Source organism: Garra rufa, chromosome 12 (assembly GCF_049309525.1).
Source record: "Garra rufa chromosome 12, GarRuf1.0, whole genome shotgun sequence".
In the NCBI taxonomy this organism is placed as follows: Eukaryota; Metazoa; Chordata; class Actinopteri; order Cypriniformes; family Cyprinidae; genus Garra; species Garra rufa.
This window is the reverse complement of record NC_133372.1, coordinates 31,426,424-31,451,537: the sequence shown is the minus strand read 5'-3', so window position 1 is coordinate 31,451,537 and position 25,114 is coordinate 31,426,424. Positions and strand designations below refer to the sequence as shown.

Here is a 25,114-nt window from a genome sequence, read left to right as displayed (position 1 = left end):
AACAGGGAGATGCCAAAATACCACTCACTAAACCTGTCCATTTGAATTGGACTGACTGAATATCTACTGTTTGTATCCATCATAAAATGAACATACAAATGAAAAATACAGCAAATACATACTATATATGTTGATGCTGGTGCTCATATGTGCATAAACACCACTGACCCTCACAAGATCCACCTCTATGGGTGAGCATACATTATAAAACACTCACAAGACATTCATTTTGACAACTATGCAAATATTTTGAAATTTCACACAAAAATACTATGGATCAGAGCCCCGAAAGCATGACTAGTTCATGAATCAACAGCGGACTTATGCGTGCCTAGACTCCGATATGCAAGAGTGTCATTGTTACTATTACTCTGATCGTCTTTACTTTTACATTAGTGCGAGGGTTTGTTTCATGCAGATGAAGTAGAGACCCGTTTTTCCGCGGGGGTATAGGTTACTTTTATGTGGGCTTTTGCTGGTGGGAGTGGGACAAAATAACATACATTTCTGCAGGAGCGGGCAGGAGCGGGACAAAAAAATCAGTCCCTTGCAGGTCTCTGATGATGTTTGCGTGCCGCGGTTGAAAGTTTTGAGCCGCCGTTCAGTCTGTATGCGATGAGGCTTGCTGCACCGAGTCCAAAGCAATCAATCACAGAACACGAAAGAGGCCGTGCTTTGACCATTTTAGGATAAAATTTAAGTTAATTTTAAGCCATCTCGCGGGCCACCGGTTGAGAATCCCTGCTCTATGTGACTTTCTGGACACGCCCCGGTCTCTGTAGTGTTGTGATAGTCTACGTCATTCACGCAGCAGTGAAGGGAGACGTGCTTGCGAAACAGTTCAGAGGGGAGAAAACAATCTAACAATAAAAGTATTGTATGTCTACTAATAATTATAAAGAAATAAATCGGGATTTACCGATGCAGATATGTTAGAAACGATGCATCGCGATACAAATGCCAATTTGTATCCGATGCACACTTTTTAAACCGATGCATCGCATCGTTAACGTTTTAAACCGATGCACCGAGTGAATCGGGGAATCTTCCCATCCCTACATTCCATAGTAACGTTAGAAAGGTCGCACGTGACATAGGAAGAAGTACCGACCCAGTGTTTACAATGCGAACGTGCAAAGAAAGTCAAATGCCCTTTACAAAAAAGGGTAAAACAACGATGTTGGATGATTTTGAAGTTGGAGGAGAAAACGAGATGGAGTTTTTCACCTACCCTACCTTTTTGAACCGAAGTACACAGACGAAGAACTAATCACGCGTGACCTTTCCAACGTGATTACGCAATGTGTAAAGTCGTAGACGCGCATCACACAACTAGTGCAAGATGAGCATTTGTGTTTTTTTAGAAATTGACTGATTGTTTTGCTAGACAAGACCTTTATTCCTCATCTGGGATTGTGTAGAGTTCTTTGAAGCTGCATTGAAACTGCCTTTAACTCACTGGCTCCCAACTGAAGTCATCTTTATGGAGAGAAATCATGGAACGTTGCCCTCAAAAACCTTAATTTCTTAAGGTTGACTGAAGAAAGAAAGACATGAACATCTTGGATGACATTTGGGTGAGTAAATAATCAGGATTTTTTATTCTGGAAGTGAACTAATCCTTTAAACTGCCTATTAATGAAATAGTTCATAGTTCAATTAAAAATTCCTGAAAATTTACTCACCCTCAGGCCATCCAAGATGAATATGATTGTTCATTGGAACAGACTTGGAGAACTTGCTCACCAATGAATTCTCTGCAGTAAATGGGTGCCATCAGAATGAGAGTCCTATTAAAGTCACTTCAAAACATGACTTCTAACTAAAACAGGAGTCCAATCGATAATTATGTTGGTGATTTGTCTGTAAAAGAACAACATCCAGTGGATTTTTGCACAAATGCTAAGTTCTGTCATGAAACTCTAGATCAGGGGTCACCACACTCGCTCCTGGAGGGCTGGTGTCCTACAGAGCTTAGCTCCAATCTTAATCAAACACATCTGAACCAGTGAATCAAGGTCTTAATAGGTATACTTCTAGGCAGGTTGAGGCAAGTTGGAGCTGAACTCTGAAAGACACCGGCCCTCCAGGATCAAATTTGGTGACCCCTGCTCTAAATGGTACAGGCTGATAGGTCCTTTTCCACAAACTGATGATATTCGCAGCATTAAACTACTTGGCTCAAGCTGATGGGTTCATATTGCAAATGCAGCCAATGAGCTTGCTGCTTTACATTTAAATGACTGCATAGCATTCACTAGAGCATTTTGCAGCACGAAAAACCCTCCACTTCCCCAGCTCCACCTGTTTAGATCTGCTACGGGTTAGGGCTGGGTAAAAAATATAGATTCTCTGATTTTAATCGATCTTCAGTTTAACGCAACGATATCGATTCGGGAAATCCCCGAATCGATTCTTAGTGCACGTGCTTCACGTAAGAGGATATGAATATTCACCTCTCGTCCTGAAGGTGTCACTAGTGTTCCTGCTGAGAGAGTTTTCTCAACCGCTGGTGATCTAATCACAGCGCAAAGGAGCTGCCTTAGATCAGATCAGAACATGTTGATCAGCTGCTTTTTTTTGCAGAAAAATCTGGTGATCAAAAATGATTAGGCTGTAGTTAAGAACTGTTAGTTTTATGGACAGTTAGAATGTTTTGTATACGCAGACAAGGGCTTTATGATGGACCTGTTTTGAACGTTTTGAATTTAGAAAAATGTTTTATTTCTTAAGCATGTTTGAAGTTCTTAATAGATTTCACTGTTGCACATTTACAGTCTTTTTATTTTTTTTACAGTAATGTGCATTTTGCAGTTTGTTTACATTGTGTACAATGGATGCACATATTTAGGACTTCTTGTTACAGTGTTCATTTAAAATAAAAGTTGTTTAAAATAAACAACTGTGCACCCTATTATTAATGTAGATGTGTATTTCAGTAATAAACTTAAGTAGGAGAGTTTCAGTTACCAGCATTTATATCAAAATATGGATCCCATGTCTGCAAAACTAACATTTTAAATGAAATATTGATAGCTAATCGATATCGAATCGAATCGAATCGAAATCGAAATCGAATCGAATCGAATCGAAACCATAAAAATAGGAATTGAATCGAATTGCCAAATTGGTCACAATACCCAGCCCTACTACGGGTTATTATATGCTGTTTGTGCAGCAGCAGTATGTCTTACATACTCACAATAATCTACAACAACAACAATAACCAACAGCAGCAGCAATTCAGCAGCGTAGCAGATCTATTCCACCAAGACCATGCTAAAATCTTCTGGGAGTTGTCATAATAGAAAAATATTTTTATCAGCTGTTTAGACTGTCATTCTGATGGCACATATTCACTGTAGAAGGTCCATTGGTGAGCAAGTGATATATTAATACATTTTTCCAAATCTCTTCCAATGACGAAACAAACTCATCTACATCTTGCATGGCCTGAGGGTGAGCAAATCTAAAGCTAATTTTTATTTTTGGGTGGACTATTCCTTTAAGGCAGCATCCTAATTGATTTGAAACTCCCTAACAACATGAGACTAATTTGGTGTTAGCATGTTGCTAGGCTAACAAAATAATACTCTAATAAGCAAAAATTACAGTACAATAGCAGTAGCACACACAAATATTGAGTATAATTGCTGTTTTTTTTTTTTGATTAGACTGAATTGTTTTTATCAATGTTTTCAGTATTGCATAAATTATATACACCATCTTACAACACCTTCTTTTTTTCTTCCGGTTTAGCAAGAGAATGCATCTTAGAAGGCAGTATAATCATGCTTCCTACCTTTTCAAACAGCCGTAACATTGGGTTTGTGCTTATGATTTCTTCAAGTGCTGCCTATGTTGGCAGCTCGCTAGCTTTTGGAACTGAGCCGCATTGTGACTCACAAGGGTTGTTCAGGACACACAAGAGCTTATTATTATGTTTAATGTTGTTACCCTCCCTTTCCCTTTCAGTTTGAACTAAATTCAGTGAACGCAATGTCTATCCTACCCACATCTTAACTGAAATCATGGAATGTTTTGTCTTACAAGTAGTTCATAGCAAGATTATCAGACTGGGGACTTTTCCCACATAAGTTAATTTTGTCTGTTTTTTGATTGTTTTGCATTGTATTATTTGACTCTGAAGCGCAGTACATTTGCATCAGCGATATTAGCACAACAGCATAATACTGTAGCTCTAGAAGAGAAGGAAAAAGAAATGGAAACATTCACCTTTTTACTCCCTTTGGTTTTACTACCGTGAAGAAAAACGCACAAACAGCACTTATTTGTCTGATTTGTAGGACAAATGAAAAAATGCAACTTGCTAAAAAACTATTTCTGCGGAGAATAGTAGCAATTAGAAATGCATTATTGTGTACTAGACATTTCTACGTCATCAACATTAGTTCACTTCCACAAATTAACCAACTGTGTATCGTGCTGAAGTCCAAATGAACCATCCCTTCTCCAGGCAGCCTTGTGTACGGCAAAGTTAAAAAAAAAAAAAAAAAAAGACCAAACCAACTAAAAGCACACTAAAAGTGTGAAATCTCATAAACTCTGCTGATTTCTACAGTAATGTAATAATGTTTTACTCTGTCATTTAAATATAAGTCAGCAGTTCTTGTAGAAAGAATAGGGAAAATTAACTTACAATGGTCTCTGTGTATTTTTGGCATGGCGTGCAACAGATATTAAAGGTTAATGAAGGGCTCAGCTGTGCAATAGAGTGCATCTTTTATAGTACTGCCTATTCCACTGGTAATTTAACACATAGAGGCCTCATATACAGTGCCTTGCGAAAGTATTCATACCCTTTCATTTATGTTTAACTGCTTTAAATAACTTTTTTTCCACATCAATCTAGACTTCATACACCATAATGGCAAAGCAAAAAAATGGTTTGTAACAACTTTGCAAATTTATTAGAAATAAAACACTGATATTATTCCATTGCAGAAGTATTCATACCCTTTTCTGGGACACTTGAAATTTAACTCAGGAGCATAGATCGAAGTGTAGATGTTACTACACTTCGAGTGAAGTTAACCTGTGGCAAATTCAATTTAATGGGTATGATTTGGAAAGGCACACACATCTCAATAAAAAGGTCTAACAGTTGAAACTGCATATCAGAGCAAAAGCTCTGCAAAATCTCAGAAACAGGATTGCATCAAGCCACACATCTGAAGGGGATCTCAGAAAAAAGGTTTACAGAAGCATGTAGCCTCCATTATCCATAATGGAAGATGTTTGGAACAACTAGGACTTTTCCTAGTACTGGCCTCTTGGCCAAACTGAGCCAAATGTAGAGATGTCTTGGTTAGACGGGTGACCAAGAAGCTGATGGTCACTCTAGTTGAGGTCCATGATCATATATGCAGATTAGAGAAACTTACAGAAGGACAAACATCTCCACCAATCCGGTCTTAATGGCGATGTGGCCAAACTCAATCCTCGGTGAAAACACATGAAAAAACACTTGGAATTTGCCACAAAGCACCTACATAACCCTCAGACTGTGAGAAACAAGATTCTGTGGTCTGATGAACCTCAATTCCAAGCATCATGTTTGGAGAAAACCAGGCACTGCTCATCATCTCTATAGTACCATTGCAACAGTAAAGTCTGGTGGTAGAAGCTTCATGCTGTGGGGCTGTTTTATACCGGCAGAGACTGGATGGACTTGTCAGAGTAGAAGGAAAGCTCAACACAGCAAAGAGAGAGATAGCCTTAATAAAAACCTAGTCCAGAGGATTCAGAACCTCAGACTATGCAGAAGGTTCACCTTTCAACAGGACAACGACTTTAAGTACACAGCAAGAGCCTGGGCTTGAACCCAATCAAACATTTCTGGAGAAACCTGAAAATGTCTGCCAGCAGAAGAATGGCAGTGAATTGCCAAATGCAGATGTGCACAGCTTGTTGCACCATACCAAAAAGACTTAAGGCTTTAAAGGTGCTTCAACTAAGAAAAGCATTAAGGGTATGAACACTTATGCAATGTACTTATTTCAATGTTTTATTTATTTGTATTTTTTAATTGAAGCATTTCAATGTAAAGCTGCAACATAACAAAATGTGAAAGGAAAATTAAAGGGTATGAATACTTTCGCAAGGCACAGTATCCAATCAAAATTTACCTCATTTATGATAAATGTAGTCCATTTATTGTAGATCAGCCTTAACTTTTTTTCATTCCTTTTCAGCCGGAAGACAACAAATAGATAAGACTGCATCTGATTTCTTTGCCTGTCTCTCCTCGGCTCTTTGCCTGTGCTAGTCTGCATTATGACAGGAGCCCACTTTTCCCTCAGCGCTGTAATTGGAATGTGGGCTGGCAGTAGGTGTGAAGCAATGGGGTCTTGGAATTGGGTGGCAGCAGTCAGCCCTGGAGAACCTGTCAGAATTTATAGAAAGGCAAGCCATGTACTCCACTTTATTCAGAGGAAACTCTGCATTTTAATAGCTGTAAGCGTTTCAGTAATTCAAGGTGGCGTCATTAGAGGCTTATTTATTCACTCTGGGGCTGAGAGACTGATAATGCCTCCCCCATCAGCTGTGGCAGCTCCATCTCAGCGCCTCCCGCCGAGGAGAGGAGGGAGAATTAGAGTGGAATGGGCAAACATGACAATCGTGCAGCAGTTAATGAATTAAACGGAAAACAAAGCATCAGGTTGTCTTGAATAGGGCCTTGGGGTAGGGCTTTAGCGTTGTCTTGTTTTTCTCTTGTCATCATTACCCTACCATTCGAATAGACTGAGTGGAAATAAACAGGTTAAAAATAACCATGGCCGGAAGCGTCGATCTTGATGCTCGGAAAAGATTCACAGAAGTCAAACTGTGGTCAGACCTTGAGTTTGAGATTAAATAACACGTGCTTTCATTATGAACTTAGTGATAGTTAAAAGAGCATACCGGGATAGGTTGTTGACCTTTGCTTCTGTTTATGCCGCCGTGTTCAGTGAAGTGTCGAGGCATACCGGTCCTCTCGGCTTTTCAGCTACTTGAAAATACAGAGAGGGTTTCATTTCATCTGATAATATACTCTGTATTCACAGGTGGTACACACAAGACCTGTAATGAAAGTCAAAACTGTCTCGGGCTGTAATGAGAGATATTCCTTCAATGCGCCAAATCCTCTGGACTTTTTTCCCCCGCCAACTTATAAGCTCAAAAAGCTCAATTGTTTCAACACAATTTTGCCATTATTGCATTGCAGAAGTAAAGAAGTGTCTGCGAAAAGAAAAAACAGTAATAAAAGACTTCAAATCTCAAGGTGAGCATTTACCGGGAAACTTCTAGAATATATGGCAAGATGATGAAACATGTTCAGTTTAAAGATCTGCAGAGGCCCCACATCTCATTTAAAAGGCCGGTACCTGACTCCTCAGGCGTTGACTAATAGGGTCTTGATCCTGTTGAAGGCAGATATGATCAGTAGACGAATGCTACATTTTCCATTTGTGCTATCAGTGATTGTGGACATTTGTCAACAGTGGGAGGAAGTTCAAGTAAACCAGCAGTGGAGAGCATGACAGCCAGAGAAGTGCCTTCAAACAATGAAAGGTTTCATTAGAATTTCATCTCAACCATTTAGTGCCAGCAGATTACAAAAACCAAGATAAGAAAGACCTCAACTGGAGATCAAATAGTGTAGGAGTAAATAATGTTGCTGCTTCATTGCAAGGTGACAAATGCCTGAATGTTTGGTGTCCTTATGCTTGGAAAGAAGAAATAGCGCAATTTCTCTGAAAGCTTGAATGTCCTCTTCAGCTGTGCATTGCTTATTCTATAATAGTTATAATGCATGATTATATATATATATATTGTGTCTGGTTATGCATGGATGCAATGGGGAGTCTGCCTGTCAGGAGAACAATTAGTTGACATTTAAATAAAATAAAAGTTCAATTCCATAATGTTTGAGAAGAACATATAAATAGCTCTTGAGAAAGTTTGGTGATGCATCTTCAACAAATACATAGTGTTTAGAATAGCATATTGGGATTAAGGAGTCAAAGACTTAGAACCAGTCTAGTTAAATGCAATGCACTTCAAACACCCTGGCACAGAATCATAGCCGGACCTCAAAAACATGAACAAAGGGAATAGCTGATTTTGCAGACTCCTGAGAATGTATTGCCTTTTTATGAAGGAAAGCAAAACCAGGAAGTGAGACATTTATTCATAAACCCCTTGACAACTGACATGGTGGTTTTGAGAAAGAGTGGAGGCCCAGTGTGATGAAAGGTGGGACAAAGACAGATTTTAGTTTATAGTTGAGTGTGAGGTGCACCATGACACATAATATAATGCAAAAATAGCTAGTAACCCTCTATATGTCTACCAGATAGCCATGTAGCTTTTGGTCATGCTTCAAGGCACAATTTTCATCGGGCACCTTGGCTTATATATTATGCGTAGCCATATTATCATTTATCAAATTATATCACACTTAGACTTTATAATTACACTTGTAAACTAATCCTAGGATTTTCATCCTGTCAGATTGAAAACAGTGGAATAAGATACTTATTGACACCCAATGTCAGTAATGATCAAAAACATGTTGGTATTTTAATTTAAATGTCAATCACAGATACATCAGTTGTTGTCTTATGTACTGTAAATCGATGTAAGTCCTTAATAAAATGACAGAATTCGATGAAATTTGGCACACATGCTCAGAACATCAATATAAAGACAAATGCGCATATTTTTGTGGGGTTCGGTCCTGCTGTAACAATGAAAATTACTTTAGCGTTGGTCTGAAACTATATGGCTGATTTTAGAAAATCAGCAACCATTAGACAATGTGAACAATGCCCAACTAAAGATAGCAGTGATTCTTTTTAGGGTGTGTTAACACTTGTCATTTTTGGTTAGATTAAAATGAACTCTGGTGCGATTGCTCTGTTAATGCGGTTCATTTACTGTAAGTAAGTGTGAACACTGCCATCCGAACCCTGGAGCGCACCAAACAAGCTGAGCGAGACTATTAAAAAGATGGGTCTCGTACGCTTCCAAATGAACTCTGGTGCAGTTCGAATGAAATATGAATGCAACAAGGACCAAATACTTTTAAATGAACCAAAAACAGGAAGTAATGACAAGATGCAATGCTATGCGACACAAGTTCAAATCCAAAACAAAATGAGCAGTAGGCAAACATGGAGCAATGAGAATGTAAAGTGCCTTTTATGAGCTCTTCATGAGTTTGCAGGTGGTGAAAAAAAACAGCATTAGGTGTATTTGACTTTTTGAAGCGGCGCTGAGCATGACCACTTTAAGTTGATCACACCTTTTGTTTGGGGTGTTCGGTTACTTCTGTCACAAAATATACGTCATTCAACCCGAACAATCAGGGATGTTTTTGCAAAAGCTATGGTTGTTAGTTCCATTGAACCCTATTGGTAATGATGGAACGCTGCCATCCGAACCCTGCTGCACACCAAACAAGCTTATCGAGACTACTAAAAAAAATGGGTCTCACTCTCATCGGGTGCAGTTCGAATGAAATATGAACGCGACAAGGACCAAATACTTCTAAAGTACCAAAAACAGGAAGTAAGATGCAACGCTATGCGACACTATTTCAGAAAGGGAACAAGCGGTGTAATCAAAAACAAAATGAGCAGACGGCAAACGTGGAGCAACGAGAACTTAAAATGGCTTTTATGAGATCTTCGTGAGTTTGCAGGTGGTAAAAATAAAACAGTACTAGGTTTATTTGACTTTTTGAAGCATGACCACTTGAAGTCGAACACACCTTTTGTTTGGGGTGTTCGGTGAGTTCTGTCACGAAATATACGTCATTCAACCTGAACAATCAGGGGTGTGTTTCCCAAAAGCATTGTTAGCTAACTATGGTTCCATTGAACTCTATTGGTAACAACGGAACTTGCGACCATAATTGCTTTTGGGAAACACACTCCAGGTTGTGAATGAATCACTATGCCTTTAGGTTTGGTATCTTTAGGTTCGCTTTCAAAAATTCAGTGTGAACGTTAAGCGGACTAGGCCCAAATGTTTTTGGTTCAGACCAAGTGAACCAAGTGAACCAAACAAACTGGACCACAAGTGTGAACACATCCTTAAATATGAATGACAAACCTGTGACCTTATTGGGATAAAGTGTTATTGTCTTTGGACATTGAGAATTGTTGTTTGCAGCTATACTGGCTCTTTTTGTTGACTTTCTAGATCCTGGCTTTTGGCATTAAGCTCATTTGCAGATTTGTGTATCTAACTGTTTGTTTTGTTTCACAGTTCCCCCCAAAATCTATGACATTTCATCGGACATTACGGTAAACGAAGGCAGCAATGTTTCACTCATCTGCTCAGCCAGTGGGAAACCAGAGCCTAAAATCTCTTGGAGACACATCTCCCCATCAGGTGAGTTCAAATCAGTTAAAATACATCTCAATAATCTGTGTATGATAATCACAAAATGTATGACCCTGGACCACAAAACCAGTTATAGAGGTCATTTTTTTAAATTGATAGATATTATTAGGATAGGATAGGATAATATTTGGCCAATATACAACTATTAGAAAATCTGGAATATGAGGGTTTTCCTCAGTTCTTAAATTTTACCAAATTAACAACAAATTAAATTCTGAGCAATACATATTACTATTCACAAATTAAGTTTTGATATATTTATGGTAAGAAATCTACTAAATATCTTCATGGAACATGATCTTTACTTAATATCCTAATGATTTTTGGCATAAAAGTAAAATCTATCATTTTGGCCCATACAATGTATTTTAGGCTATTGCTATTTAAACCTGGTTTTGTGGTCCACGGTCATATTTGAAATTGACTTTAAAACACAGCAGGAATATCTGTCCAAGTTATTGGAGTTTAGAGGCCCAGAAAATCATGGTGATGAAACCAACATGTTTCTTTTTTAAACCCTCTATAATGAATTAAGTTAAGAGAAGGCTTTTAATCAATTATCGCTACAATTTTGCTGTTGTTCTCAGAAAGCCTTATTAGTTAGTTAGCACTCTTCAGCAGGGTAAACAACATGTGAGCATACATCAACCCCATCTTTACCTTTCATAGTTTATATTCAGCTGTTATGCAAAAAAATTTGGCACATTTTCAAAGCGAATTGGAAATTCAGTGCACAGCAGTATTTTTGAGCGCTTGTGAATTTTTATTGAAGTCAGCTGCACTTATCTTCGGACTGCCATATTTATTTCATTCTCCAGTGTATTTTGTGATCAAATTGCTTTTTGAGATTCTGATCAAAAGACTTTGAAGTGTCATGAAACCACTACTTAGCAAAGGGTAGGATACTTCAAATTATTAAAACACTTAAAACCAGACAGGAAGTGCATCAGTAATTAAAAAAAAAAAGTCTTCACACAGCCATGCTGCATATGGTGAACTTTCACTTTTGGTCAACAGATTCAGTCTGGCCCAGATGAGACACTGAAAGCCATTTGTCTGAACTATTCTTCTTCAGGCTAATTAACTTCTGTGTGGGCAGAGAGGATGACAATGAGCAAGAGGCAGTGTCAAAAGAAACTTTTTTTTCTGCTACTGATGGTTGTGAGGTGCTGAAAAGATTTATTTACAATATTTAAACATGATATTGTCAAGGGTTCACAACATGCTGATAGAGAGCAAAGTCAAAATGACAAAAAATATCCTTGAAACGTTTTACGAAGCTGCATTTTCATATATTATTACATAAATTGGTGCACATATGGCAGCACTATGGTAATACTCAGAGCTGGTATCACAGTAGCTCCTAGACTGTGATTTCCAGTAAATCTTGAATGACCCCGCTGGAGGCTGAACCTGCAACCTAGCACCACTGGATTTAATTGCTGAAATACTCTTAAGTGCATTTGGCCTCATATGTTTTTTTGTGTGCGTGTCATTAGACCTTTGACTTCCGTGCCTCTCATTATCGCTTAGATTATAGACTTTTCATCAATATAAATGGGGTAATTACTCTTAAAGACCTTTTAAAGGCATTATGTATTTAAGACCTCTCAAAGACCTCTGACTTGTAATGATGAACAGATTTCAATCTCACTCAAAGGGTTGGTCCCCAAGAAGCATTTGTTGTAAATGGTAGTTGACTGAGCAGCTTGATCGCATTAGTGTGCTTAAATTGATAGTTTAAAAAGAAAAAGGCTATCATTTACTCACCCTCATGTCGTTTGAAACCTGTGAGACTTTGGTTAATCTTAGAAACACAAATAAAGACATTTGTAATGAAACCTGATAGGCTTCTGAATCACATATGGTAAATATGGAATAAAAAAGCCAAAATTAAATCTGTTCATCATATAAAGTAATTAGCAATCTTTTCAGAAGACAGCTCATTACTGGGTTGTTATGCATTTATTTTACTGACATTTCTGTTAACCCCAAAACACAGAGGAGTGAATTGCAAAATTCAAAATACAAGTAGAACACCTGGCTGTAAAACATATATGGAAAATTCCTTCAAATTAACAGAGTACATTGTGCCCTGTGTTTACATAAAGATTTTAGTGTACAACATCTAACATCTAAAATGAAAAAAATGTTTACATATACACTCTAGAAACATAAGAGTGTGAATCCTTTATAATATAAATACTGTATATATAGTAACATTTTACCATACACAGATTGCATAAATGCATTTAAAAACAGGTTTAGTTTTTTAAGTATCCTAATATTGTGTTGGAGACCCCTACAACAGATTTAAATGCATCTAAGGTCATAAAACATTGTAATTTTCTCAGAATATACATTTATACATAGAGTCATTTGTTGATAATTTCAAAATGGTTTGTTCGAACCTGCTTTTATTGTCTGTAAACCCCTTCCTTCCATAAGCCTACTTTGCTCTGATTGGCCAGCCGGCCAAGCCTGTTGTGATTGGCACAGGGAGGAGTACTTGAGTAAGTTAGCGAGTGCTACCATGTGTGTTGCCAAGTCTGCGGTTGTTTTTGATGTTGTGGGTTGAAGCGACCCCAATAACATCATATTTAGCTGCTGTAATGTGAATTTACCAGGGGAACCCCAAAAAAAGTGTGTATTTTACACTCCGGAATGCTATTTTTAACTGGGGACTACCCCCCCAAGGGCGATGCGATTGGGTTAGTTTTGAGTAGCAACCAAGGTTTTGTTGTGAAAACTTGGCAACCCTGAGCATGCACCATTCTTAAAAAAATTACATAAGAACATTTTTTTACACTTATGCAAGTGAAATCTTCCCACAGCTAAAGTTTAGCTGCTAAACTCTAAACACATAACAAAACAAAAATAGTGGATACATTAGCTGAGTGCTAACGTGACTAACTGATGAAACAACACAGTATGTAAACCAAAATATCAGTATATCAAGAAGTAATATCATGGTTTACCTGGAAACCTAAAGCTGAACTACAGTCGTGGCCAAAAGTTTTGTGTTACATAAATATTGGAAATTGGACAAGTTGCTGCTTAAGTTTTTATAATAGCAATTTGCATATACTCCAGAATGTTATGAAGAGTGATCAGATGAATTGCATAGTCCTTCTTTGCCATGAAAATGAACTTAATCCCGAAAAAAAAACTTTCCACTGCATTGTTAAGAAGGCTTCAGGGCGTCCGAGAAAGTCAAGCAAGCGCCAGGATCGTCTCCTAAAGAGGATTCAGCTGCGGGATCGGAGTGCCACCAGTGCAGAGCTTGCTCAGGAATGGCAGCAGGCAGGTGTGAGCGCATCTGCACGCACAGTGAGGCCAAGACTTTTGGAAGATGGCCTGGTGTCAAGAAGGGCAGCAAAGAAGCCACTTCTCTCCAAAAAAAACATGAGGGACAGATTGATCTTCTGCAAAAAGTATGGCGAATGGACTGCTGAGGACTGGGGCAAAGTCATATTCTCCGATGAAGCCTCTTTTCGATTGTTTGGGGCATCTGGAAAAAGGCTTGTCTGGAGAAGAAAAGGTGAGCACTACCATCAGTCCTGTGTCATGCCAACAGTAAAGCATCCTGAGACCATTCATGTGTGGGATTGCTTCTCATCCAAGGGAGTGGGCTCACTCACAATTTTGCCCAAAAACACAGCCATGAATAAAGAATGGTACCAAAACACCCTCCAACAGCAACTTCTTCCAACAATCCAACAACAGTTTGGTGAAGAACAATGCATTTTCCAGCACGATGGAGCACCGTGCCATAAGGCAAAAGTGATAACTAAGTGGCTCAGGGACCAAAACGTTGAAATTTTGGGTCCATGGCCTGAAAACTCCCCAGATCTTAATCCCATTGAGAACTTGTGGTCAATCCTCAAGAGGCGGGTGGACAAACAAAAACCCACTAATTCTAACAAACTCCAAGAAGTGATTATGAAAGAATGGGTTGCTATCAGTCAGGATTTGGCCCAGAAGTTGATTGAGAGCATGCCCAGTCGAATTGCAGAGGTCCTGAAAAAGAAGGGCCAACACTGCAAATACTGACTCTTTGCATAAATGTCATGTGATTGTCGATAAAAGCCTTTGAAACGTATGTGCTTGTAATTATATTTCAGTACATCACAGAAACAACTGAAACAAAGATCTAAAAGCAGTTTAGCAGATAAGATAAGTCGAAAGTCGACTCTTTTAGATGCTCTCAGTTGCTGGGTTTTCATTCAAAGATGCGAATTTCCATCTAACAAGAGAACAAAATCATCACTTCTTGATAAACTTGCACTAAATATCACTAAGAAAAGTAGAAGAAGTCACTGAATATAATAATTTCCATATATAATAAATGACTTGTGGTTTAGAGCAAGCAGACAAAACACAGTAAATGTGGTCATTGCTTTCGGAGGTGGATGCCTGCTGTTTGGGAAAACAGTTATGTACGACAGTTCTGGGAGGCAATTATAGAGAAATACTTTGATGACAGACTTTGAGAATGACCATAACAACATTTCAGATGCTGTGGAACAAGGTCGGTCTGCTGGTTATTCAGATTCAAGTCATTTTTTTTTTAAAGTGCAAGGAGGAATTTAATCATTAAATGCATTTCAGCAAATGCAAGTCAAGAACCGTCTAAAGCGAGCATAAAAACTGTGATTTAAGGTATTTTTTTTTAAGTTGCGTCACTCGTTTTTGATGCGATACTTTAAAATGTGCATAAAAATGGGGTTATGAAAAAATAGCTAACAAAGTCCACTTCAGTTTCGAGAACAGACATTACGAACGATCATGTTGGACTGACTCACAAGTATACAGGTGCTCTCTCACCGCTGTAGATTTCAAAGACCAGGTCATATAGGTTTTCGAAAAAATATGTTTTTGGCAGTTTGTAACGTAGCCATCATTTAATGTAAATGACTGTCTGCGAAATTGTTAATCAAAAAAGTGCATGATAAATTAAAATATTGTCTCTCAAAAGAAAGAGTCGACTCTGAACTGCCTTAACAAGCCATCATATTTTCGAATCGTCTGTCTGTTAACTATGTACATCACTAGGTAATACACCACCAGCCCGTTAAAAAACGAACACTCTGACCTGCCCACAAACACTTCATGTTGAGAAGATGCTATGTTCTGACCTGAAAAAGCAAGTTTGCTTTGTTTTCGTTGCCAAAAGATGATGATGTAAAAAATATGTGGTTAAAATTAATTTATTCCATGATGCCACAGCAATATATGAAATTTTTGTTGTGTGCTCAGCATTTTACAGAGGACTGCTTCTCGAATCTTGGCCAGTTCACCTGCTAAACGCTTGTCCATGAAAGATAAGTCTGTACCTTCCGTATTTAAACCAACAAGCGTCTCCGAACCACAACCTGTAAGAGAGAGTGATTAATATGTTATGTGTACATTTTCAATTAAGTCCTCAAAATATCAAGGTTTTGTGCTAATATGTGATGTATTCCTACAGTAGTGCAGCTTTAGGTTTCCAGGTAAACCACAATATTACTGTCTTACTGAAATAGTTCTGATAGTTCGCTGTGAACTCACTGTTTCCTAAGAATGTGTTGATTAATATAGACTGTCGTTGTTCTAATTACTTTGATAAAATAATAAAGTTTAGCAGCTAAACTTCAAAAGTGGGCTCGATTTGCTTGCATTGTATACAGAAAGACCAATCACAACAGACTTGGCCAGCTGACCAATCAGAGCAGAGTAGGCTTATGGACAGGAGGGGTTTACCGACCTTAAGCTCAAAGCTGCTTCGAACTAATTGTTTCGAAATCACTGCAAAATGATTCTAACATTAAATGTTAGACCTTAAATCTGACCTTAGATGCATTTAAACCTGTTGAAGGGGACACAATATTAGGACACTTTAAAACAACATATGACCTGCTCTTTTTTCATGAATAATTAATGATACATTATGTGCTGAATTGGAATATTGCATAAAACATTTGTGAATAAGCACCATTTCCATTCAACGAGTCGAACAAAATCATCACTTCCTCATAAACTGGCACTAAATATCACAAAACAAGTAGGAGAAGCCACTGAATATAATAATTTCCATATATAATAAATGACTTGCAGTTTAGAGCAAGTAGACGAAACACAATAAATGCGGTCATTGCTTTCAGAGGTGGATGCCTGCTGTTTGGAAATGCAGTTGTGTAAGACAGTTCTGGGAGGCTATTATACAGAAATACTTTGACGACAGACTTTAAGAATGACCATAACAACATTTCAGATGCTGTGTAACAAGATCGGTCAGCTGGTTAGTCAGGTTATGCCTTTTTTTAAAGCGCATTGAGGAATTTATTCTGCAGATGCATTTCCATCTCCCATTATTCACATTAACCTTTTTTTTCTTTTTTTTCAAAAAAACACCTCAAGCGACTGTAAAAACAATTTTGTGATTTAACAGATTTTTTTATTTTCGAAACTTGGCATTAACATTGCTCATTTCTGATGCGATACTTAAAAATGCGCATAAAAACAGGGTGATGGAAACAGCACGCTTTAGCTTAGAAAACATAAATATGCTAGAACACACGTTATGTACAGTCAGTTGGACTGACTTTCTCACCGCTGTAGATTTTAAATGAGACCTAAAGAACTTTAAATGAGCAATTTCTTGTCTAAGCTTTAAATCACACTCTTTTAATACTTTCAGTACTCAGGGCATTTAAAATTGCTTTACAGACATGATTTGAAATGCTGTAGACTAGATGAAGATAGATTCTAAAGTAAGCCCTATATAGAGACATATTGAGGCTACAGGGCGTCCTCATGCTTCTCTTTACAGACTGGCCTGCCAAGCTTGATCCCAAACATGCTTTCATAAGCTTTTTCCATTGTGATTTAAGGCCTCGGGATATAAGGAACTCTGACCTTTCAAATAGCTGACTATAACACTTCAGATTTGATTTTTTTTCTCTCGTATGATAAGGCTACGGTGAAGCGTTCAATTGTCCTTTGTCAATCCTTTGTTCGTGCCTCTGCCTCCCAAAATTGTCTTTACTCTGGTTTATTGTTTCCCGAACAATAGCTCTGTACTCGGCACTGACAGTCTGTCTAAACATCGCCAAATGGTTTCAATACAATGACCGGTTCTTAAAAAGTGCTCGGATAGATATTCAGCAATTGTTTTGGGGCACTTTGGGACAATGAGGAGGCTATCAGGGTTAAGGTGAGATACCGGGAATGGAAAAGTGGAGGCGGCTCAGGTGTGTGTGTGCGAGATCGAGTGAGCGAGCGAGCAAGTATGTGAGCCGCTTGAATGATGGTTGATGGTTCATTGCTGACAACTCAATGAATGCCTGGGGGAAGCCTCTCATAATGCAACATTTGGGCTGCCGCAGTATTCTCTCACGGGTTAACGGAAGCGATGAACAGAGAACTGCCACCTTAGCCCATAATGTATTCTTCACCAGCGCTCATCATATCAGCAGCAGGCAGACCTCAAGGAAATGTACTTTGTGCTCTCCACACAATGTGGGAAAGTGCTTACTGAGACTGCACTTAACACAGAGCAATGTGGAATCCTAGATTAACCTTGCTGTGATTTGGCTAATTTGGTTGGAGTGACATTTCCCAGAGGCTACGACAAGTCTCTCTTGAGCTTTTCAAATAACTCTTAACATGCACAATTCGGAAGGTGGTCATGATTGGCGATGATAAGCGGCAAGTTTACATTTGAATACATTTCTGGCACGCAATCGGTGTCCATTAAGACTTTAAAATGCTTTGGTTTGTGTTTTTCTAGGTTATAGCAAACAAGTTGGTTGATGTAACAAAGGTTGATTTCACAAAGGAATCCATTCTTTATTAAATGTCACTAAACTGTGGTAATTTCCTCTTTTGGTGTAATCAGTAAGATAAATGATGGCTCATTGTGAAGTCTCTGTTAGGAAAAAGAAAATAAATCACTGAAGTAAGGGAATTATGGAGTGAGTTAATCACTGATAAAGATCCCTCTGGTTTTAAGCTCGAGGAAGAAATATGTTAAGTTTTAGTCAATGTTTGCCTTTTACCTGGTTGTTTTGTTAATGTGATAATTGTCATTGCTGTGACTTAAAATACATAGTTTGCCTTGGAAAAGTATACATAATTAAGTGCGAGTTAAGTGGTATCTGTAAATAATTGGCTTGTCTCAGAAACAACACTTTTCTTGGATATTTTTGCAATGTTGACTAACTGGACTTAAGGTCATTTTAAGAAAATGGTTGAAGTCAGTTTTCTTCACGTTCACACAAGTGTTTTACCACCTTGTTAAAATGATCTGTTATTTAAAAATGGATATTGAGAAGTATTTTTATTTAAATATAAATGCCACTTAGTTTTGCATTTTGCATTTATACACTGCTGCTCAGAAGTTTGGGATCAGTACAATTTTTTTATGGCTTTTAAAGTTTCTTATGCTCATCAAGGCTGCGTTTATTTGATCAAAAATACAGAAAAAAAAAAAAAAACGGTAATATTGTGATTTCAATGTTTTCTAAGTGAATATATTTTAAAATGGAATTTATTCCTGTGATACAAAGCTAATATTTCAGCATCATTATTCCAGTCTTTAGTGTCACATGATCCTTCAGATATCATTCTATGCAGATTTATTATCAGTGTTGAAAACAGTGCTGCTTAATATTTTTTTTAACCTGTGATACTTTTTTTCAGTATTCTTTGATCAATAAAAGGTTAAAAAGAACAGCATTTATTTAAAATAGAAAGGTTTTCTAACAATAGTCACTACTGTTCAAAAGTTTGTGCTCAGTAAATTTTTATTCTTTCTTTTTTGAAAGAAATTAATACTTTTATTCGCCAAGGATGTGTTCAATTAATAAAAAGTGATAGCATAGATTAACATTGTTTGAAAAGATTTATATTTTAAATAAATACTGTTCTTTTTAACTTGTTATTCATCAGAGATTCCTGAAGAAAATCACAGGTTCTAACAAAATTTTTTAGCTGTTTCCAACATTGATAATTCTAATAATAAATCAGCATATTAGAATGATTTCTGAAGGATCATGTGACACTTAATGCTGGAGTAACATCACAGGAAAAAAATAATATTTTAAAGTATATTACAATAAAAACATTATTTTATATTGTAATAACATTTTGCAATATTACTGTTTTTATCTGTATTTTTGATCAAATAAATGCAGCCTTAATGAGCATCTTACTTCTTTAAAAAGACTAAAACACTTTAGTTTCAGTCATTTTGTTATGTGGTTTAATCATTTTTTAATATTTATGATTAGTTTACTTTTTATTTCAGTTTTATTAATTATAGCACTTCAGCTTTAACTTGTTTTCAGTCAGTTACCATCTAATACTTCTCTTTTATTTATTTCAGATCTATTTCAATTAACAAAAAAAACGTTTTAGTTACCAATAACAACAATTCACTTCAGTTAACTACATTATACTTCCTAAGAAAAGCATGCAATATACTGCTTGGCTTAAATCTTATATTTGTACTTTGTCAAAGGCTGTTCGATGTCATGCTAAACACCTTGTAGTTTTAATGGTAAAAAAACATTATATAGAAACCCTCTTAAGGTTATGGGTGAACAATCTCATACTATGATGTGTTTGTTTCTTTTCCTCTCATGTCCTACTCGCCTTTTCATCTTTGTATAGCCAAATATGGCTTGTTTTGCATGAATATGTTTGATACAATTTATCCTATTTTACCGTCTTTGCCTCTATTCATTTGTAAAGCATTGGGAGCCAAATAGCACCTTGTCAGCTCAGATACACATCTTTGTCAGTTCCTTGATAACCCCAAAGAAAACTATTTTGTTCAATTGTTCAGTTTGTTACCTGCTACACAGATGTAATTGTTTCCATGCAACACACAAACATTTATGCAAATTACAAAAGGATGGAATAATTTGGACTTGGAGCTCTTGTGTGTTTCAATCAGTGTTGTAGAAGCTAGTCAGAAAAATATTAGTGCAAGGAACAGACCAACATTTAAGAGTATGAGAGAAGCAGTGATGTCTGATTTCTTTTAAGTCAATGAATCAGTTGATTCACTTTACAAAAACGATCTGAATGTTTTTATTTCATGACTCAGATCTGGTTCTCAAGTTCTTAGGCTCTCATCTGACTCAATAATCTGTTCACAGCTCACCGGACAGAGATATCAATGAATAACAACGTAAATGTCTAAAAGTTTAAAATCTCCAATGACTATTCATTGTAACTCCATAGAAAATGCAACTAGAATTTTATGCAGGCCCTTTTAAAGCCTTCTTAATGTCGTATCTCGAAACTCTATGATGCTTTACAAAAGACTTGGTAAAAACACACCCCTCCTAAAGCCTCTCCATCCTCCTTTTTTTGCATCGCTCTCCTTGCTTTTTTGTTCCGTGGGGGTTTTGCTGAGTCAGAGGCTTCTCATCCGTATGCCAGTGCAGGATTTACCTCTCTGTGCCATGAGAGAGATTCACCCCACTGTAAAGTGTGATATAAATAGGTTTCACTGAGGAATATTACAATAAGGCTGGATCCTGGTCTAGGGAACCTGGGGAGGTTTTTAGTCCAATAGACGCGTGGCAGCTCCACGCTGTGCTATATTGCCTCTCATTACTCAAGGACCTCAAGTCATATTTGTCATATTGGCACAGTTCTGATTTCCTCGCAGTATTTGATGCCAATAATATTCCTCCCTGTGTGAATAAGGCTCACAGGGGAGATGCTTCCCACTGGATGTCTCACCAACGAAGCAATTATGTGCCTTAATAAAGCTTTTTTCAGTTTTCTGGGTGCACTTGGGCTTTTTTTTACTTGCTTTTGAGACTTGATGGTGTTTGTAGCTTTAAGCATATAGCCATTAATTAGTACATGCCTGCAGAAGAATGTTTCTGAAGGATTGCGCTTGTTTATTTTGTTATGTTCACAGCCAGGAAGTACGAAAGCGGGGAGTATTTAAATATCACAGGCATCACTCGGGATCAAGCAGGGGACTATGAGTGCGGCGCCGAAAATGACATCGCTTCACCCGACACCAAGACCGTGAGAGTCACAGTCAACTGTGAGTACCATATACTAGTTCTTTTGTTTCTGTTTGTTGACTGTCAGACAGTGTAGAATCACATGCACAATGACATTGAGTCTTTTTTTCCTCTTACTGGAGATACCAGTTCTGTTCTATAACCTAGTGAGGCTGTCAACTGTCTACTGCATCCTAACTGAAATGGGACTTTGTAAGTGACCGATTTGGAAAGCTCCACATAGGCAGCAACTCCATGCATCATATAAATAGCAGTCTTCTTGAAAAGCACACGGGAAACTTGGCTCACGGGTGATTTAAATAGACTGCGGTGTTAGCATGACGCTAAGCTAACGGCACAGTACTTTAATACCATTCTTCTTATATCATTCTAATATAAATAAGTTAATGCTATATTAATGTGTACATCACACTTTAGTTTAGAGACCAATTAACACTATTAACTAAGCGTTAACTATGACTTTCCTCAATAAACATCTAATTTGCTGCTTATTAAGTTTAGGTATGAGGATTATTGGATCTAAAATATGGTAATATGGCCCTTCAAGAGAGTGCTCCTAATCTCAACTTGTTACCTATATAAAAGACACCTGTCCACAGAAGCAATCAATCAGTCAGATACCAAACCCTCCAACATGGCCAAGGCCAAAGAGCTGTCCAAAGATTTCAGGGACAAGATTGTAGACCTACACAAGGCTGGAATGGGCTACAAGACCATCGCCAGGCATCTTAGTGAGACGGTGACAACAGTTGGTGGCATTATTCGCAAATGGAAGAAACACAAAATAACTGCCAATCTCCCACAGTCTGGGGCTTCATGCAAGATCTCACTCAATGATCATGAGAACGGTGAGGAATCAGCCCAGAACTATACAGGAGGATCTTATTAATGATTCCAAGGCAGCTGGGACCATAGTCACCAAGAAAACAATGGGTAACACACTACACAGTGAAGGACTGAAATCCTGCAGCACCCGCAAGGTCCCCCTTCTCAAGAAAGCACGTCTGAAGTTTGCCAATGAACATCAGAATGATTCAGAGGGGAACTGGGTGAAAGTGTTGTGGTCAGATGAGACCAAAATCAAGCTCTTTGGCTCTTTAGTGTTTGGAGGAGGAGGAATGCTACCTGTGAGGAGCAGGACAACTGCATCGCATCAAAGGGAGAAGAAGAAACACAAAATAACTGCCAATCTCCCTCAGTCTGGGGCTCCATGCAAGATCTCACTCAATGATCATGAGATGGGGCTACCATCAAATCTTGGGTGAGAACCACCTTCCCTCAGCCAAGGCATTGAAAATGGGCCGTGTATGGGTATTTCCAGCATAACAATGACCCAAAACACGTGGCCAAGGCAACAAAGAAGTGGCTCAAGAAGAAGCACATTAAGGTCCTGGAGTGGCCTAGCCAGTTTCCAGATCTTAATCCCATAGAAAATCTGTGGAGGGAGCTGAAGGTTTGAATTGCCAAACGTCAGCCTCGAAACCTTAATGACTTGGAGAGGATCTGCAAAGAGGAGTGGGACAAAGTCTCTCCTGAGATGTGTGCAAACCTGGTGGCCAACTACAAGAAACGTCTGACCTCTGGGATTGGCAACAAGGGTTTTGCCACCAAGTACTAAGTCATGCTTTAATCATTAAAATGCTAAACAACTTTTTTGAAAATGTGTTTTTCTGGATAATTTGTTGTCAATATATTTCTCACTGTTCAAATAAACCTGCAATTAAAATGATAGACTGATTATTAATTTGTCAGTGGGAAAATGTACTGTATGTAAATAATTTTTTTTACGTCAAATATTGTAACACAGAATAATTCAAACATGCCCCCACAAATCTATGTCACGGTGTGGGGAAATTTGCATGACAGAGCCTAAATAAATACGCAAAGAAAGAAGGCGTAACTTTTATTCTCACTGTAGTATTGTTGCAGCTGCCACCATGTTGTGGAGATTCTGTGTGTTTCGTTGCGAAACAAAAGTACTTTGTTTGGCTTTCTAAATGAGTGCACAACTACAAATCAGTGGTTAAGTTATATTTACACCACTGTTCCAGAAAAGTACAATGCAAATACTTGAGTGTGTGCACCGCATTCTAAGGAGGACTGTTTCCTGAACCTGGGAGAGTAGCCCACAATGCCGGGTGTGTACACTATAAAGTGGGGCAATTTCGAACTTTGGCTTCTGACTCGCAGGCTTCCGACTCACAGCCTGTAAGTACATTTCATATTTAAAGAATTTGCTTCTGGCTACTCAAAAATGAGTTTTGAGCAGTGTAGAGTAGTGCTTGTATGATCACAAATGCAGACATGGTGTTATGTTTACGCAACGCAACATGTAAAATGAGAGGATGAGTCGTTATAATCAGTAATTATGTCCTCACTGGATGCAACAAATGCCTAATTTTTAATGGGATTTATTGTTTTGTCCCGTTTGTTTTCGTTTTATATGACTTTAACTTTTTAATACGCAGGGGTAATTCCTGACATTAAACAAATAACTGTTTGTGTTTAGGATGTTGTGCTCAGGAATACTTCAGATATAAAAATGCTGACTCGTTAGGGGAAGTTTTCTCAATAAAATTGTACAATTTCTTATTAATTTAATAGAATGTATAGGAATACTAGGGAATACCAATATGGTGATGCGGTGGCTTCACTTTTATAATGTCATGAGCAATCCAGTTCTCTATTATAGATCAATGGTTACCATTATATTTTTGTTAATATAATTATAGCAAATATAGGTAATTATAGTTAACAAAAAAAAAAAGATATATAACATATATCATATTTTAATTTAGAATTCACATTTCTGTCATTCATCTTGAATTCAATTTCAGCTCCTTGCAGCATATTCAGGAATTGTTGTCTTCACAAAGAATACAGTGCTGCTTCGGAATTTGCCCTCCATAAATGCTCACTAGAGTTTGAAACATAGCTACAGGCTTCCTGCTTTACCTCCAAGGTAGGCTGGGGTGGAAATTAGAATAGAATTCATGGTACTGGAGTTTCTTAATATTTAACGAGAGAATTCCCTTTTTTGTCTGGGATGGGATGATTAATTTTCAGTGAGGAATGGTTCCAGTGTTATACGGAGTCTTCTATTATGCAGGTAATGAGTCTCTCAAAGTGTGAAAAGACAGTAATGAGCACTCCAAGCATTAATGAATTATACTGACTTTACCCATCATGCTCATAGTGAGGATCTGCCTCCCACCAAATAAAAGGGGAAGGACACTTGACAGTTTCTCTTCCTCCTCTTTTCTCTTTTAAGTCATTTTGTCTCATCTGCGGTCACAGGGATCATTAATCTCTTTGTCTCCGTATATACCATATGCTGAATCACGGCACAGCGAGAGCACATAAATCAGATAGGCCGACACTCACACCAGAATAAATGTGGCGTTCAGACCATCAAACGCCAGCTCCCTTTACTATCATGCAAACACAGACTAATGGGCAGATAACCACTTGGAAATGTCAAGATTTGAGCGGGAATGGCTAGATGACAAGGATGAAGTCATAAGTCATATCACATCTCCTCCCCGTCGATTGTATTGACACTCTCTAATGAGGAGTGAAGCTGAGAAGATAGAGGAACGGCTCAGTGCTGAGTCTGCTGGGCCGCAATTCTGCAGCTTAATGACCATTTTCAATGAGCTATCCAT

At 37.9% G+C, this 25,114-nt stretch overlaps 1 protein-coding gene across 1 annotated transcript in view; it reads left to right on the top strand.

Annotated features, from left to right (window-relative positions):
* Nucleotides 1–25,114, top strand: part of negr1 (neuronal growth regulator 1) — a 149,568-nt gene that overhangs the window by 15,990 nt on the left and 108,464 nt on the right. The window contains exons 3-4 of the mRNA XM_073852555.1: nt 10,279–10,404; nt 21,338–21,469. Coding sequence (XP_073708656.1) covers nt 10,279–10,404; nt 21,338–21,469 — 258 coding nt within the window. The remainder of the gene's footprint in view (nt 1–10,278; nt 10,405–21,337; nt 21,470–25,114) is intronic.